This window comes from Ictidomys tridecemlineatus, chromosome 8 (genome assembly GCF_052094955.1).
Source record: "Ictidomys tridecemlineatus isolate mIctTri1 chromosome 8, mIctTri1.hap1, whole genome shotgun sequence".
Taxonomy (NCBI): domain Eukaryota; kingdom Metazoa; phylum Chordata; class Mammalia; order Rodentia; family Sciuridae; genus Ictidomys; species Ictidomys tridecemlineatus.
The window spans coordinates 143,868,410-143,885,893 of record NC_135484.1 but is presented as its reverse complement, the minus strand read 5'-3'; the positions used below and the strand labels follow the sequence as shown (position 1 = coordinate 143,885,893).

The window sequence follows — 17,484 nt, the reverse complement described above, 5'->3', positions numbered from 1 at the left end:
AGGATGGAGAGTTCAAAGTCAGCCTTAGCAACAGAGAGGTGCTAAGCAACTCAGTGAGACCCTGCCTCTAAATAAAATACAACAACAACAAAAAAAAATGGCTGGGGACATGGCTCAGTGGTAGAGTGCCCCTGAGTTCAATCCCTGGTACCCCCACACCCCTACACACACAAAATAGGTCAGCCAGCCAGTAAGTGGGTTGAGGATTCTGACTGGGAAGTCTTTGAGCCTTCTCTTGAAGACCTAGAACAGACACTGAAATGAAAAAGTCCATGTGTTGAAACTTAATCCCCAAATTCACATATTAGTGATCTCTGTGCTTTGGAAAGTCATTAGGGATGGATGATGAGGTCATGAGGGTGAGACTTGTGGTAGCGTTAGTGGCCTTCTGAGAAAAGGACCTGAGTTGACGCACTTGCTCTGTCTCACCATGTGACACCCTCTGCTACGTCAAGATGCCACAGGAAGGCCCTCACCAGATGCCAGTTCTGAATCATCAGCTTTCCCAGACTCCAGAACCATGAGCCAAATAAACTTCTCTTCTTTCTAAGGGACTTGGTCTCAGTGATTTTATGATAGTAACAGGAAATGGACTAAGACCCTACCCGATCCCTCACCTTCCCTTTAATTTGTGATAGAGGTATACTTTTCTTTCTCAAAAAGTTTCAATGGTTTTCTTCTGCCTATAAATAAAACTCAAGCTCATTCTCCTAGTTCCCTAGGCTCTTATATCTGATCCCTGCTTACCTTTACATCCTACCTTCAACAATTGCTCGCATCGGCATCTCTTATCTATAACTCCCTTTGCCCGTGTTGAACCCCATACATGGGTTTCTGTTGCTCGGTCACCTGAAGAAGACAGCCATGTGCTCTTCCTCTTCAATGGGGCCCCCTGCTTCTATAAACTCATCTTCCAAAGCCTGTCCTGTGGCCAAGTCATGTGGGCAGCCGTCCCTGATGTTCCAGCCCCCAGGGACTTGCCCCTTCATTGAAATGTCCTCACATCTAATCTGAACCCCTTATTTGACATTTGCCAGATGCAACCTTGGGTGTCAGGAGGGTCCCCTATCACAGACTACCAGGTTTGGACATGAATAAAGAGTGCCAGCCACAGGGCTTGGATCCAGGAAGTCTCAGAAGGACACGCAAGTTAGGAAATTCCAGGCCTAGATTTGCCAAGCATAGAAGGTACCAGAGTCCAGGGTCCAGGCAGGATGCTGACCCGGGAGGGCTATCAAGGAGCGGCACTGGGCCCTGAGAAATTAGAAACCAAAACCCTGCTTCAGGTTTAGTGTGGCAGCCCAGAGACTTTTGGGGTGGGGACAGCAGTGGCACTTTGAGAATATGATTGCAAATGCTTTCCAGAGAACCCCAGAATGAGTTAGGGAGATTTTCCTTATTGCTATTGACATTTTTCAGAGAATTCAAGAAATTAAACAAAGCCCAATAGAGTCTTAACTCAGAGTGCCAAACTCTGAAGTGTTTAATATGCCATGTGTGAATTGTGACTAAGACAGGAATACAGAGGCAAGAGTCACCAAACTTTTTTGGACAGGGGATTCTTTTTCTCAAGAGCCTTTCTCCCTCTAGTGTTCTTTGGAATATATTTAAAAAAAAAATGTTATTTGCATTTAGTCTGACCCACATTTCTTTGTGGCTTAAAAGTGGGAACATTTTAGAGAGAGGTAGGAGCCTTACTTTAGCAGTTTTCATTATGTTAAAAAGGTAGCAGTTTGGGCAGTTTTGAACAACAACGAAAAAATGAGACCAGATTCCATTCAAAACAGCTGAGAGAGCCAAAGAGTTCTTGAGGAGTCCATTACAGATCTGGAATCCTGATCAATGATTTGATCCTTTTTTTCAAGTTGACATCTGGTATTTTCCAGAATCTATATTTAAGAAGAAATCAATTTTTACTAATTTTCAGCTTGATTGTTCACACTTTAGCTTAGGAGAAAGCCCTGCTTTCCTGACAGAACCTATTTTGAGGGCTTATTTTGTTCATTTTGGGGACAGTTCTTTGGGGGAAAAAATTTTACTGTATTCCTGTCTTAATTCTTCATCTATGTTGCAATTAAAGAAATCCTTGAGCACTTCCAGAAACAGTAAGGGAAGTCAAAGTTTATCTGCATCTGAGATAGGAATATTTTTTGAATAGCAACTGGTATGTGTAAAGTGGTTCAAATTCTTTTTCTTTTTTATCAATATATTATCTCAGCCTCTTGTCTCTTCTATTGTGAAGTTGACAATGTCGATCTGCTCTTTTTTATGGACACCATTGTAACTCTGAATTTCAGTTCAGGTTTTTAATAGCTTCGCTGGTCCAGTCTCTAGTGTGACAATGACTCCTGACATGGTGGGTGGATGTTTCTGCTCCAGCTGACTCTGGGGCCACAGTCCCATCCCAGGCGACAAGCCTGCGGTGGACATTCTTGAGGCTTGCCTCCACTGTCCCTAACACTCTGTGCCACTTCTGTGATAACAAAAGTGAGCCATTTTTCCTTTGCCTGTTTTGGACTCAGATATCCGAGAAAGCTTACACAGCTGTGCTTGGACTTGGCAGCTTTTCCCATCCAGATAACTGGGGGTGTGCGCTGAACCAGCAACCGCGAGTCCAGATTCAGACAAGAATGTTGTTCAGGGAGTGAAAGAATTAGTCTGCTCTGTTCAGCCAGATCTTGAAAAAGAAACAAAACAACCTTAATTAAAAATGGGGGCGTGCCAACTGATTTGAGCATTACTGGTATGGAATTTTTCACAAATAAGATATTCCTGATAGAAGAAAACAGGTTAACTGTCTCCCCAAATAAGGCCTGGTGTGGGAACATTTGAGTTTTTCAGTCTTTCTGGATTTTTTTAAGTGTTGGCATCAAACTCAGGGCCTCATGCATCAAGATGCCAAGCAAGTGCTCCACCTCTGAGCTGCACCTGTCTCCTTTATAAAGACTGAAAGCAAAGCTTTGTAGCAGGAGGCTGAGTTAGCCCCAGGACACCCAGGAAGTGCTCCATTTTCATGGATTCCTTCAGGCCCCCAAGGATCATCAGAGGACCAGCAATGGGTTGCTGGGTTGCTGTGGCCAGCTCAGGTCTGCTCTTGGAATTGACATCTGTAAAATTGCTGCCTAGTTTTCAGGAAAGACCTTTTTTTGCCCTCCCCTAAATATAATACTTCAGAAAAAAATTGGGGGCTGCTGCCTTAACTCATCTGCCTAGCATGCACGAGGCCTTTGGTTTGATCTCCAACACTGAAAAATAAAAGGCATTTTACTTCCCTCCAAATCAGAACAGAGTATGAGGATAAAAATGAGATGATAGATCGATAGATATAAAAGTTGAATGCCAATGTGACTGCAATGATTATCAATAATACAGGCTTTACATATTTCCTCTAGATACTTGCCCCCACACACCAGAACCAAAAGTTATGGTTTAGACTGAAAAGTTTCCTCCCTTCTCATTCACCTTGCAACAGATCCCCAAGTTAAACAAGTTTCAAGTACGAAGTCTGCAGGCTGATCAAGGAGCACAATGGACATGCACGTATCAACTTCATGAAGCCCAGCTGGTCCTGGTCTAGGTAAGGCCCAGAAAACAGGCCCTTGCTGATGCTGTCCCACTGAACTGGCAAATTCTATTTATGAGAAGACAGGAGGACTCATCCATCTATTTCCATGTTTATTTGAAAAGAAGTTGGCACAGAGAGATGGTTCTATTGGGAGGTCTGTGTGTTCGAGGGGTCAGATCCAGGAAGATGACGGGATCCCATTCCTTCAGCACTAAGGTAGCATGCTCAGGACTTGCAATTCCTCAGCCTCTTAAAATTGTGGTTGGCCTCAACCTGACTACAGCCCTTACTCATCTCCTGTTTTCCACATCAAAGGTAATAAGAGTGTCGTCTTATATCACATTTCCGAGCTGACCACTGACACCAATTCCCAAAGAACATGAAAGGGGCAGGAAAACTTTCATGAAAATGTTTGGTCCTCTTCTCTGGTGTCCTAAGGTCAGTCCTGATTTAAGACCCAGAATGGATGGGCTCGTTTGTCTCCACACTATGCAATGGAACTTAGGCCCTGAAAAGATCAGCCCTTCTTCTCTGAGTTTGGACTGCAGCTTGTCTACAGAATGGTAAAGTAGAGAAGCTCACTGGCACGAGGATCTGAGGGGGCAGATGATGATATGCAGTTGACAGGTGATTCAGGACCAACCGCGGACTAATTTATGTTGGCTGTTTTTACTTCCTCATCCTGTACATATTTGGCTTAGGGAATGCCAGGAATTTGCTAGCTGAGCAAGTTTATCCATTTTGCTTTCTAACCAGGCTCCTTCCTGCTGAGGTAGGTTTCTAAAAAAAAATTCCCTCGTTAGGCTCTGTTGTAATAGTAGCAGGCCACGGTTCAAGAGGACAGTTGAAATCTGAAACAAATTCTCTCTGAAAAACGCACTGTGCTGTGTCAGAACACATTTCGGCTTACTACCAAAACATGTAGGACAATTCTAAAACTACATCATCCCTCTATGTTTCGTGCAGACAAGACACGGAAAGACCAAGAGGACAAGGTGGAACATGTAGAAGGTACTCACTACTGCAACATGAGATATTTGTCCTGTTTCCTGACATGAAAACTGAAGATCACACAAGTTGATTGGCTTGGTCAAGCTTAAAATCAACTCTCAGGCTACTATTCAAGACTGATTGTTAGGTTATGTACCTGTTACTAGAAGTGATGACTATTCAATGTGGTAACAAGTCATTATGCATTAACAGATTTAAGAAAAATGCATAAATCTAGCCAGAGTAATGGCTTATCAAAAATCATACTAGTGATTTTCTGACTTGCTAACAACCCTGAATCTTAACTTTCCTCAGTAAGATTCATTAGTAATTTTGCTCATGTTTGGCTTATTCTCATACATTTTAGAAAAAAAAATTGTTAGATGCATCCTACGGGAGTGAGTTCAAAAGTGCAGAGTTAATTTGTGTTCCTAGGGAAGAACTAATGCCCAAGAAATAAAATAGGAGAGAAATAAAATAGGACTATTGTGCCATCTAGTGATGGAACCGCTGCCTTGCAAGTAGTTCACCTGATGGAACTGTTTTGCAATCAGTCTGCAGAATTTCCTGTCTGAAGAATATTCATAAACTTGGCCAAAAGAAATATCTGGTGGCAAAAAATAGTGGGAAACTAAGAGCAAATAAACAGGAGCGGTGATATGGGATAGATTCTTCTTCCTAAGGTTTCATTAGAAGCTGGAGACAAACCCAATTTCTACTCCTGGAGGATCTGCCCTGGGTGCTTTCTACTTCCCTCTCTGTACCCTAAAGCTTTTAGGTTCTATTCTGTGAATTAATGAAGGTTTCACTTCCTGGCATCAGTATCTACTCAGCAAACCTGACACATTCTTCCTTTACAAGTCTGATGAGGGGCTCAGCTGCCACTCTAAGACTGTGACAGAGGCATCATCATCCTGCATGGGGGGTAAAATCTGAACCGTGATGCCCGCACAACGGCAGCTCACCTATTACCAAAACACTACAAAAGTATCACTTCAGGAGTCAAAGATAATAATCAAAACAGAAAACTTGTGATCTCAAGATTTTTTTTTTTTATCCCAAGAATTTTGTGCAAGAATTTAAGATTCACGGTTAAGGAGGAAACATATTCAGTAATTTTATAACCTTATAATGGAATGAATATGTTCCCTGGAAAAAAAAGAAAATATATTTCAATTTGGTAATGATGTGAGATAGCCATGTCAGTGTTTGTGAAAACATGTTTACTTCCATTATACTTGCACAATTTAAAAAGTTAAGCTAGTTTTTATTCCATCAGGGCTGAGTATGTTTACAGGCACTGGTTGTTGGATCTGATCTCCTCAGGTAGGATGAGTTCTGGGCCTACTTGAGGGTCTAACACTTTCCTAAAAATCTAACAAAAATTCAAATTATGCATAAATTTGACAATTCAACTCTCCACAATTTTATCTGGTCTTTGTATACCTCATTATACACAAGAGCTTCTAGAATATTCTGGAGAAACCAACTCAGAATAATGGGGAAAAACACAGGTAACAGAGCAGGAAATCCTCAGCTCAGTAGTTGTTTGCTGTGTGGCTCTGAAAAGATTCCTACCTTCTCTGAACCTCAATATGTGGATGGAAACCTGAATTAACTACCTTTAGTGTTGAAGAATATACATGAAGTATTTACAAGATGTTAGGTAATCAAGAAATGGTTGTGCATTATTATGAAAAGTGATGGCATGCATCTTAAAACAATAATTCTTAGAACGAGATACTTATGTGGCCCAGGAGTTGACATAGGCAAATCTATAAAGGAGGCCTACATTGTCATTAGATTTATTGTGTACCTTTTCAGCACTACCTCTAAAATCCATACATAAAACTGGCCCAGAAAAGTGACAAGAGGGCATGGAGGACACCAAGCACCCTGGGTGAGTGGAGACGGTACGTCACCAAGAGTCAAACACTACATAAAGCTTTTAAAGACAGGTTTATTTATATATAAGTGCATGAAATTGAATACAGAAACTTTATTAAAATACTGTATATTACAAATTTTTAATCCAATAAATTCTGTGTAATGACAGTTAAGTGCTGGATTCACTTTTAACAGATGTTTTGTGTGTCGGCAGAGTTCACCCTGTATATTACAAAGAGGAGAGCCACAGGTGGACCTCGGAAAGGGTCCCGTGATCAGACACTGGATGATATTAATTGTGCATCTTTTCTTTAAAGCAATGAACTGGAACCTAGATCTCTGTAGACCAACTTTCTAGAATCAAAAATAACTTGCGTATGTTTATTGCTGCCCTTTGAAGAAAATGAGTGGTGAAAAATAATTTAAAATGAAGATCAACATCTCTAAGGCTGACTTGATGCTTTCTGCAATTAAAATACTTAAAATTCACTGCAAAATTTGTGTTTTCCAGGAAATTATGCTATATACACAATGGGATTTGTACATGAATTGGGAAATAAAAAATTGCTTATATAAAATTAAAAATCAATAGTATACAATATTTACAGCTTGTTAGGTATTATATATAAACATAGTCTTTAAATAATCCTTCAAAATTAAACTATTATGTAAACATGCAGTACACATACTCATACAGCGTAGTTTATACTCTTGACAGAAGGGGGGAGTTGTGTTCACATAATGTCAAATATGCTTTTGTTCTGTGTACTACCCCTCCAAGGTGGATCCCTCCCGTCTTGAAGCTTCACAGTACATTTAGTATTTCTATAGTAAAAATAAAGCCCTGATGGTCAACATATTTCTAAAGGTTACGTAAAGTGTCTGCCCTTGTACTACAATATAAAACTAACATTGTTCACACTAGAATCTCTAGTTTACAACAAAACTAAACTTTAAAATCCCACATTTAATTTGCTTGACTACACCCCCCTCCCAAATTTCATACTTGGAAAAAGCAAAAAGTGAAGGAAAATGCCACATCATGAAAACATAATGAAAGCAGCTGTCACCTGGCACGGCCAATGGCTCAATTACTGGCTCACACCAAACCATAAGGAGTCGGTGGCCAACGCCCATGTCAACAACACCCTTCCTGAACTCTGGATTCCCATTCATAGGTGACGTGCCCCAAGCCAACTCATCGGTGCCAATCCTGAACCTCTAAATTCACTTTGCAAGAGTATCTTAACTTTCAAGGCACTAAGGTATCATTTAGCTTTTACGAACGGTACTATGATTTAACTAAATGATTCATCAGTGGTCTGAGAGTTAGCACAATTTGAAAGTGAGTCTTAATACCTGTCAGGTAAATTGTACTTTTACTATTTAAATAGACATTTTAGTAGTTGCTCCCCTCATTCCAGAATGACTGGAGTCAGGGGCTAATACTCAGAGTAAAATTAGATGAATTTTACCAAGTTACATAGCTAAAATGAAAAACACTGTGAATTTTCCTATTTGTTCATCTAAACACGTAGAGCTCATGTCAGAAGGTGCGTGTGCTAAGAAGAGGGCCAGGATGTTCTTCAGCTCCTCCACGGTCATTTGATGTCACCAACACCAGGAAAGGGCCAGTGGTCAGACTCCCAGCTCACCTAGTACTAAGGGGAAGTCATTTTCACTACCCTTGAACAAAGGCCTCGACTTACTGTCTATGAAGAAAACTTCAAAATGTTCCATCCCAAAGTGACTTAATGATTGAGTGCACCCACTTTAATTTAAAAGGTGGGGGGTAACTTTTCATTATTAGTAGTACTCTGAAGCTAACATTCATTTAATGGGGCTCTAAAAAATAAATGATGTTTTTTAGTGATCACAATATGTATTTAGGAGAAAAGGCATCATAGTGATGGGATTCAGGTGACCATGCACTACGGTGACTCTTCCTGTGTCTTTCTGTCACACTACTTTCCAGTTTCGGTTTAAGACCTAAATTCCCCAAAAGGGGACAGCCTAGTTACTACAAAAGAGTGATATACTGTATATGTGTACAGTATAGAATCTTAAAAAAAAAAATGTGCAGAGGTCATGCTGTCTGGACTTGCCCAGTTATTTTTCAGTAACAGTTGCATAACCACAGGTATGGAAAAATCTCTTCTGAACCAGCACTTCCTCTTCCATCAACAAACTGTTTGTGTGTCTAAACCATGACATATGGCATCTGTTTGGGAAAAGGAGGAAGATTTTAAAGAAACTGCTGAATTAGTTCTCAAAATCAAGGGAGGGCTATTATGTAAGCTCAACATATGTTCAAGGGATGTAAAGAATGTCAAAACGAACCCCCTCAATCAGGGAGAAGGGATCAGAGTTCACAGCTCGGCTCAGAGACTTGAGCATCACCACTAATTTAATCAAGAATTAACCAGCATATCTCCACATTTACTGAAAATACTTCATGTAGTATTGCCCCAAACAAATTCACAAATGTGTGTTGAGATAACTCACTCAACAACGTCCTGAACAACACTGCATTGCCCGTGACCACCAGATCCTCCAGTGGGAGGGGTGACCTAGCACCACATGCTGCTTCAGTGCAGCCCACATACAAAGGTACACGTGCTGTGTAAACAGGCGGCACACACTCTTGCACAGGGTAGCTCCAGCCTAACAGAAGGGGGGAACTAGAGTCACGTGTCACAGGTTTGTCCTGTGGCCCCTTAATATTTCCTATCTTTAAACTTTCTCCTGCTAAAAAGTGGTACCACATATTTGAAAAGCCATAACTCCTAATCAAATGATGTTCCTTCTACCTGGAGAGTTTCAGAAAGATGGGAAATTACGGTAGACAATGAGACATTCAATGACTCGTCCATTTTAACCACGGAAAATCTCACTCCTGATTATCATCACAAGACTTTACCCAGCTATCCAACACGTGTCACCAAACTTCTCGGCAATCTAAGTCTACTAGAATTTCTTCAGTGACTTTTTGCATGTTCCTCTTAATCTTGAAAACAAAATAAATAAGGATGTTTAAAGAAGTTGTTTGAGACTTTCTGAGAAAACTTGGGGATAGTAAGAATGAAGTAGTTTGAGAATATTTCCAAAAGTGCTCTTAGTATCTTGTTACTTCCTGAATTGTAAAATGAACATACATTTAAAATAATGGTCAAAAACAACAACAAAAAACCCAACCAGTAAACAAAACAACGACAACAGCCAGGACCCCAATCCACCGTGGTCCATGGAAGAAAGGGGACATATGTGACAGAGGGCTGACTCTTACCCACTTTTCTGTCTCCAAAACCAGGATAATAATTTGCATACAACAGAGAGTTAATGAATATCCTAAGTGAATCGGAGGGAAAATGCTGGTAACCTCCACTCTTGTCCCACTTCTACCTGTGGCACTGAACCTGTAACTCAATCCTGTTGGCCACTCCCACCACCACTGAAGCCCAGAGGCATTTTCAGATAAATATCTGAGAAAATGTGAAGGACTAGGTTTATAACCTAGTCTCTTATAAAAAGACTTTTTTTTTCTTCTTTTAGTTTTCATGTTAAAAATGTAGGTAAAATGTAGAAGTAAATAAAAATAGGTGAATTTCATAAAACATATGCAACTGGGTTTTGCAAAATGTTATTTAAGAAAAATTCAGGCAACTACCTAAGGATCATTTACTGTCAAATACATATTACTTTGCCTGAATTTGTAAATAATCTCACATAATCCTCACAAAACCATAAGCAGTATTGATCACACTTCACACTGTATGAACAGAAGCTCAGAGATGTTAAGTGATTTGTTCACATCAAAAAGTCGACAAGCTACAGGGCCTGGACTCAAGCCAAAGTCGCTGGCTGAGAGTCCAGTCCTCTCCTGCACCATGGCGATGACAACTCAGTTACTGAAATTTCTTTTAGTGGATGAAGTGGGAAAATCAGAATCACAGCGCAGGCAACAGGATCAGACTCTAACTAGAATCAGGAAGCCAACAGTCCCAACGTTTTAGGATTGGCAATTGTCTCTAAGCCAGCTCTTGGTGGACTGGAGGACAGGAATCCCCTCCTGGTCATCTCTGCTGTACAGCAGACAACACTTGGTCCAGCATTTTACACACCCTAGATCTGCAAAAAGTCTTTACAAAACTGCATGAGCTGGTCGTGAGCATGGCCCGGGCATGTTAATGCGGCAGGCCCACTCCCTCATCTTCCTCAGGGTGCTCCAAGACCTTTTCCAAAAAACTCTTTGATTTTAAATCATCCCTATTCCTTACATCACCAATAGAAAATATACAGGCCAATTCATTTCTTTCTGTCATTTAAAATACAAACAGAAGTGATGTGGGTTTGGAAATGTAGCAGTGAAAATGTGTGCTACAAATATGAGGAAAGGAGATGGGGAAACAAACTACCACACTGTTTGGTAAGCAGTATGACCTAAAATAAAAACTAAGCTGTGAGCAGGGAACATGGCCATCATTTAGGACTTTCTCAACCCTAGGTGACCAAAGAACTATGCCAGGGGACAGACCACTTGTACCTCCCTTCTTCTAAAGTTTTTAAATTGGTAGCTTGCACGAGGCTCCTGGCTAACACATCTATGGCCATGTCTAACCAGTATGTTAAGAAATAACTTTGGGTTTGTAGAGTTCCTTCTGTGGGGAATTGATTTACTTTCAGCAATATTTTACTGAACATTTTTAAAATAAAGGAGTGTCAACAGCAGAGGATTTACCCCTTCCTTCTTCACTTTGTCACAAAGAAAATTTACTGCTAAATCACATACAAATCTTAAGAAATTGTAACCCAACTATGTCAATAAGGACTTTTGTCATGTCCCAAACAAGGGTCTCCGGCACTATTAAACCAAGAAAACTTTTCCAAAATTCAAAAATCTCAAACATCCTCTATGTAAAAGATAATTCAACTAAACAAATATATCAAATTCTCCACTAGAACATGAAAGTGTTCATTAACAAAGCTTTCCAGTTAGACTGTATTCATATATAGCTCTCTATATATGTATATAATGATATATATGTGTACACATACATATCATTAAACATCTCGTCTCTATAGGAAAACTACTCACTTTTAAAAAACCTTGGCATATAAATAGCTATTAAAACAATTTCATAAATTCATACTATTCAACTGCATTTCAAAACATGAAAAGAGTGCCAGTTCTACAAAATCCCTCTGGGAATAACTGAGAACAGCAACGGAAACAAAAATATCCCCCCAAATTAAAAGTACACACACATACACACACATATACACCCAAACCTTAATGTAAGTCAACTTGGTAATGAGATAGCTGCAGGACAACTACAGACTAACTATTAACCATTGAGTTATACTTTCATTCTAGAGTACAAACAAGAGTTCAGATCTCTTTGGTCCACGTATTAATATATTCAATGTCCATGTTATTTTCTGACTAATTTTGGATTATGAACCATGTGCTCCATATTACCGTGATAATTTTCTTAAATCATAAAATTGCCATGTTTAAAAAATTCATTCTGTACTTCTAAAACAATTTTCACATTATTGGTAATTCCTCTAGAATACAAATGCTTTAAATTATTGATAGGATAGCCAAAGTAAAGAAAGAATACAATTCAAGTCCAACAGAAAAGGAGAAATCAAATTGACCTGGAAAATTTACGTCTACATTTAATTTGAGGAAACATTAGAAATATAAAGAACACATAAATTAATAGTAGACGTGTACAAAATAAAAAGAATCAATTTTAAAATTTACTTCAAAGATCTTAAGATTGAATATTTGCTAATTGGTTGTTGCTGTCTGAACAAATTTCTAAGCTAGTGACAGTAAACCCTTAAAACTGGCTTCCATATAGGTAAAAGTATCCTCCTTCCCAACTCTCACATTAAATTAATATATTCTTTTTGATGGAGGAAAAGTAGCATAGGTAACAGGAGTCTTAAATTTGAATGGGAGCTAAAGTGAACTTACATTTTTAAAAGTTGACTTAAATAAAGAAGCGAGGGGACTCTTTTGTCTGGACTGTTCTCTGTATTCTCTATAATGGCTGCTCCTTTGAGTTAGCATGTTTATAAATTGCAACTGGCCAAAAAAGTCTCATTAGGAGATTCAACCAGACTAGGGTCTGTGTTTTCTTACTTCTTGTCTTCTTACAATTATGTATTGACAGAATCTCTTAAAATGCTTTACAAAGGATAGTGCCACTTTTAATACATGTGATCTTATTCCAGTAAACTTAAATTGTAACTTAAAAACTGAACATCTGAAATGAATCACTCAAATATATATATATATATATATATATATATGTGTGTGTGTGTGTGTGTGTGTGTATAAATATATACACACATATACATATATGTACTTCACTGATTTGTTAAGACTGCCAAGTTTTAAAATTATTTATTGTATTCCCCAATTTTTATTTAGCAGAATCATGACATTGCCACATATCCAAAGTAAGAAGAGTTTATTATTCTTCCTAAATAACTTACTTGGTACTTATATACAAACGAGCCTTTTTATTTCCAGAGCCTAATTTAGGCCACTCTTTCAGTATAGTTAATACTCCAGAATGAAAGATTGTTTTGTCAAAAATCAAGACAGATGCAACAAGTAATATAATCCCACTGCTGCTAATGACAAAGATGTTTTCTCCATGAGATACAAGGCAAACTTTCTTTAGAAGGGTCAAAGAATGCAACATGCATTTCAGACTTTTTTCTTACAAAATTCATAAGAAAAATTTCAAATTATATTTTTATGACACATAAGTGACAATATGTGTGACCCATAAAGTTTTTTTAATTCATATAAATAAAATATTTATGCATGAGGAAAACTATTAAAAGGGTGTCCAGTTAGTGAAAAGTATGCACCCTACAGGTCTACTTTGAATCCTTAAAACAGTTTAGCTCATCTTCCATTAAGAAGACTATTATTTTCCGCATAAATTAAATAGTAATGCCTAAAAAGCCCTAAATCCCAGAAACGCTCCACATTAAAACCAAATAATTTCTCCCATATTAAATGAGTTATTTAGCACTCATAGGGGATTCAGCATTACAAAACAAAATCTTACCACATGACCTGAATTCATGTCAAATATGTTCACAGCACTCATCTACATCTACACTTGCAAACTGTCACATGATCAATGTCAAAAAGAAAAGTTTGGCACATATATCAATTCCTCAAAACGTCCCTGTAACTTAACACAACACTGTTAAGAACAATGATTTCAACACCAATGTTAACCTGATTGGCAGCTAAACAAGGTGCTTTTTTTTGAGGCTTCACATGGGTCTTGTGCACCTTGCCTGGGACGGAGGCACGTAAGGTGCAGTGCGGTAGTGCAATCACTTGGACGCCAGAGGGCAGTCTTTCCACACAGCGCAAGGTCTGTCTTCCTTCCGTTTCGACTGGCTCGGTCCACAGCTCCTTCACAATGCCATTTTCAGGGAATCTGTACATCTGCTTCCTTATGTGAAATAAGACATTCCCTCAGAAACCTCAAAGTGTGGCGAGGATCCTTGAAAAGGAGATGATTAATGTCAATACGGTCTGCCCAACGCCCCATACCAGCGCTTCCAGCGGGGCCATGTTCTTCCCTGCCACTCGGTAGATGCCGGCCACCGCGGCACCTGGAGGAGAGAGGGGAGAAGGACAAAGCGCGCTGCTTAACTCCACCGGACAGGACCCCTGCGCATTTCATCAAGGCAGAAAGCCCCTCACTCTCCTCATGAGGTACACTGTTTGGGTTTCCAGGTGATTGGTAAAAACTACCTTTAGCATACTACATTTAACCATTTAACCTCTTAACTGAAAAGATGCCTTTTCTATCCAACCCAAAGACATGCAGGTGCAGTCTAAGCTGCACACATAATACCATAATACACATAATACTGTAAAAACTGATGATCCATTATCGTCATCTTTCTCCTGGACGTTCAACTGCTTAGACCTGATCAGCCTTTCTACAAATATGCCACATAATATGTTGATAATTATAAATGATAATGCAGAGAAACTACATAATTTAATTTCCAAATTTTAAAAGAAAATTTTAAAATTGTCCCTTTTTTACTTGAGTAAAATTAATTCATTCTTCAGTAACATAAAATATAACAATGCATTTCACCATATAAAATAATTTCACCATATAAAATAATTTACTGAATTTTTAAAAGAAACACACAACTGTAAAATTATTTGGAGACTAGTAAAAGATAAACTTGATATCTTTTCTAGAAAATATTTTAGGTTATGCACCCTTCCCAGAATGAGAGAATCTCAAGAGTTATGAAGAAACTCAGGGCCTAATTCAGTACTTCATGTTAACATATTATATATAATGACGAAGAATTTTTTTTAAAAAATTTAGTTTTAGATGGACATAATACCTTTATTTTACTTAGGTATTTTTATTTGGGGCTGAGGATGGAACCCAGTTAGTCTCACATGTGCCAGGCAAGTGCTCTACCACTGAGCTATACTCCCAGCCTCCTAAGTGGCTAATTTTAAAAGCACATTTTGAAATCATAAAGAAGGAAACATTTAAATTATTATATATAATAGACCGAGATGTATTAAAACTACTTCTTTAGGAAAAACCTGTTTACATATCCTAGGATGGTTAAACAAAGGAACGTAAGAAAAAGAATAGAAATACATTTTTCAAAGACATTGAATTGACAATTACTTAAGATAGAAACCTACTCAGAAAAATTAGCTAAGGATGAAATTATTACTTGCCAATTTAAAAACAATTAGCTAAGTATTGACTCTTTGAACTTAACCTAAAATCTCCCAAATATACTGGGGATTGAAATGGAGCAAATTATATGCATTCATTAGTATGTATTTAAGAATATTTCAAAATGAACCCCCCTCTTAGTGCATAACTATAATGCACTCAAGATTTTTTTAAAAATCTCCCAAATAATAGTTATTATATCCCTCAGAGTAGTTCTTTATAAGAGATATAAGTGGGAAAAGCAAATCACCAATCTATGCCAAGGGCTTCATATGCATGTTTAAAAGTAAATTAAGATAGCATATTTACCACATATTGTGTATCTTGCTAGCAAATTTACAAATATTATCCTATTTAAATATCATACCACCCCCCCTCAGTATTATAACCTAATTTAAAGATGCAAAAAACAGAGGTTCAGAGAGGTTTAATTACTAACTCAAGGACATACATAAGCACAACAGCTAGGATCTCAATGCAGGACAATCTGGTTAAAAATCTCTAAATCATTCTACCATTTATTTTATGCTAAGGTACAAGAGAACAAAGAATTCAGAAAAATCATGAAGCAACTGATAGTAATTTCAATATTAAATAAAACACCAATATTTACTTATCAAGTAATAAAAATCAGTTGTACTACTGGTCATACGCCCAAGTTTTAAAACTAGATGAAATTCTCAAAAAATTTAAAAGATCTTCTGCCTTCTTTTTTTATCAGAAATTATGTCAAAATAAACCTGAGAAATAGTACTCTGGTGTTTGTTTGTTTGTTTTCTTTTATGGCAAACAAAGGATAAATTTAAACCTTTCTGGTTTTACCTAAGGTCTACAGCCTGGGGATTGAAGCTGGGCTCAAGGGTTAAAATCCAAGTTTCTCTTCTTAGCTGCATGCTACATAGGAGAATCATCACCCACTCAGCTGTAAAATGTGGGGGTGCGGGCAGGTGAGGGTTGACCTTTAGGAGATAATACTACTATAACATTGCCTGGAACAGCGGCTGGTCCTAACAAGTATTCCAAAAATCTGGGCTAGTAGTCAAAATCCCAATCAGAGGATCAATCTTTACAAGTGGTGTTGAACAACTGGGTAGTCATGTGGAAGAAGTAAATTTGGGTCCCTACTTCACATCATTCCCCAAAACAAATTTCAGAACTAAATGCTCAAAATAAACCACAAATATAAACCAAAATATAGGTAAATATATTTAGGACCTTCCAAAAAGAAATCCTCTTAAGACTAAAAAAAAAAAAAAAAAAAATCTGTGTATGTAGAGAAAAAAAAAAAAGACTACAAATAAAGAGCCAAAAATCATAAAGGTTTGATGTCAAGGAAGACTAGAAAAATATCTGCTAAGTGTAAAACAAACAGATGATTAGAATTCAGAACAGACACACATGTATATTCATGTGCATGCATGTAAGTATCAGTGCAGTGCTTTCTGTAAACAAAAGCAAAACTGCTGCTCATCAGCTCAAGGATGCATAAACCATACCAAGTCCACACCAAGGACCTCACAATTTCAAAAGAAAAATATGAGGGGGGCTGAAGGAACAGAGGAGGGATAGGAAAAGGAAGACAGTTTTAAGTCTAATTTTAGTATTTAACTTGCCTAAACTTCCCTATAATTCCAAGAAATTTTCATGATAATGGCCAAAATACCAATCATATTTTTCAAACAGAAATATTTATACAGTAAAAATGTTTACTGAACTCTTGATTTTAAGTAACAGGAAATGCATTTACTTGTAACAGAGAATAATGAATGTGACTGAACTTTCATGTGCACATAATAAATGCAGCACAATGAATCCCAACATCAAGTATCTCCATCCACAAGACACTAATTAAAAAAAAATAAGTGAATTTCAGAAAGATCAGTAGAGTAGAGTGAGGGGAACAGAGAGAGGGGCAACAGGGAAGTGCTGGGTAGCACTTTATATTCCATGCTCTCATAATTATGTCAAAATGAATCCTAATATTATATATAACTAAAAATAATCAATAAAAATAAAATTAAAAATAAAAAATAAAAACACATAAGCTGACATAGAATCAGTTATACAAGAAAGAAAATAAAACAATAAACACTTCCCACTAGTGCAAACATACATACACATATGTATGTATGTATGTATGTATGTATACACATGTTGGTTGAATATAATGCAGAAACTGAACCTGGGGGAAATACATCAAACTCAAAATAGGGATTAATTTTGAGAAGAGCACATGTTTGATAGTGTTAGTCAAAGAACTTTATCCATAGT

General features: G+C 37.8%; 1 protein-coding gene and 1 long non-coding RNA gene across 4 annotated transcripts in view; one reads left to right on the top strand and one right to left on the bottom strand.

The window, feature by feature from the left end:
- Tmem170b (transmembrane protein 170B) overlaps positions 1-17,484 on the bottom strand; it is a 77,701-nt gene that overhangs the window by 35,297 nt on the left and 24,920 nt on the right. Inside the window, exon 3 of one of the 3 annotated variants that reach the window (XM_078020541.1) lies at positions 6,496-14,101. The exons of 1 other annotated variant lie outside the window; for it this stretch is intronic. In XM_078020541.1, the coding sequence (XP_077876667.1) occupies positions 13,971-14,101 (131 nt within the window). In that variant the 3' untranslated portion in view covers positions 6,496-13,970. Of the gene's footprint in view, positions 1-6,495; positions 14,102-17,484 lie in introns of those variants that run through there. One more of the 3 variants, XM_078020542.1, reaches the window with a different exon arrangement.
- Positions 2,958-6,615, top strand: LOC144366359 (uncharacterized). Its single transcript, XR_013425429.1, has 2 exons — positions 2,958-3,086; positions 3,473-6,615. It is a non-coding gene; the product is annotated as an uncharacterized LOC144366359 (long non-coding RNA).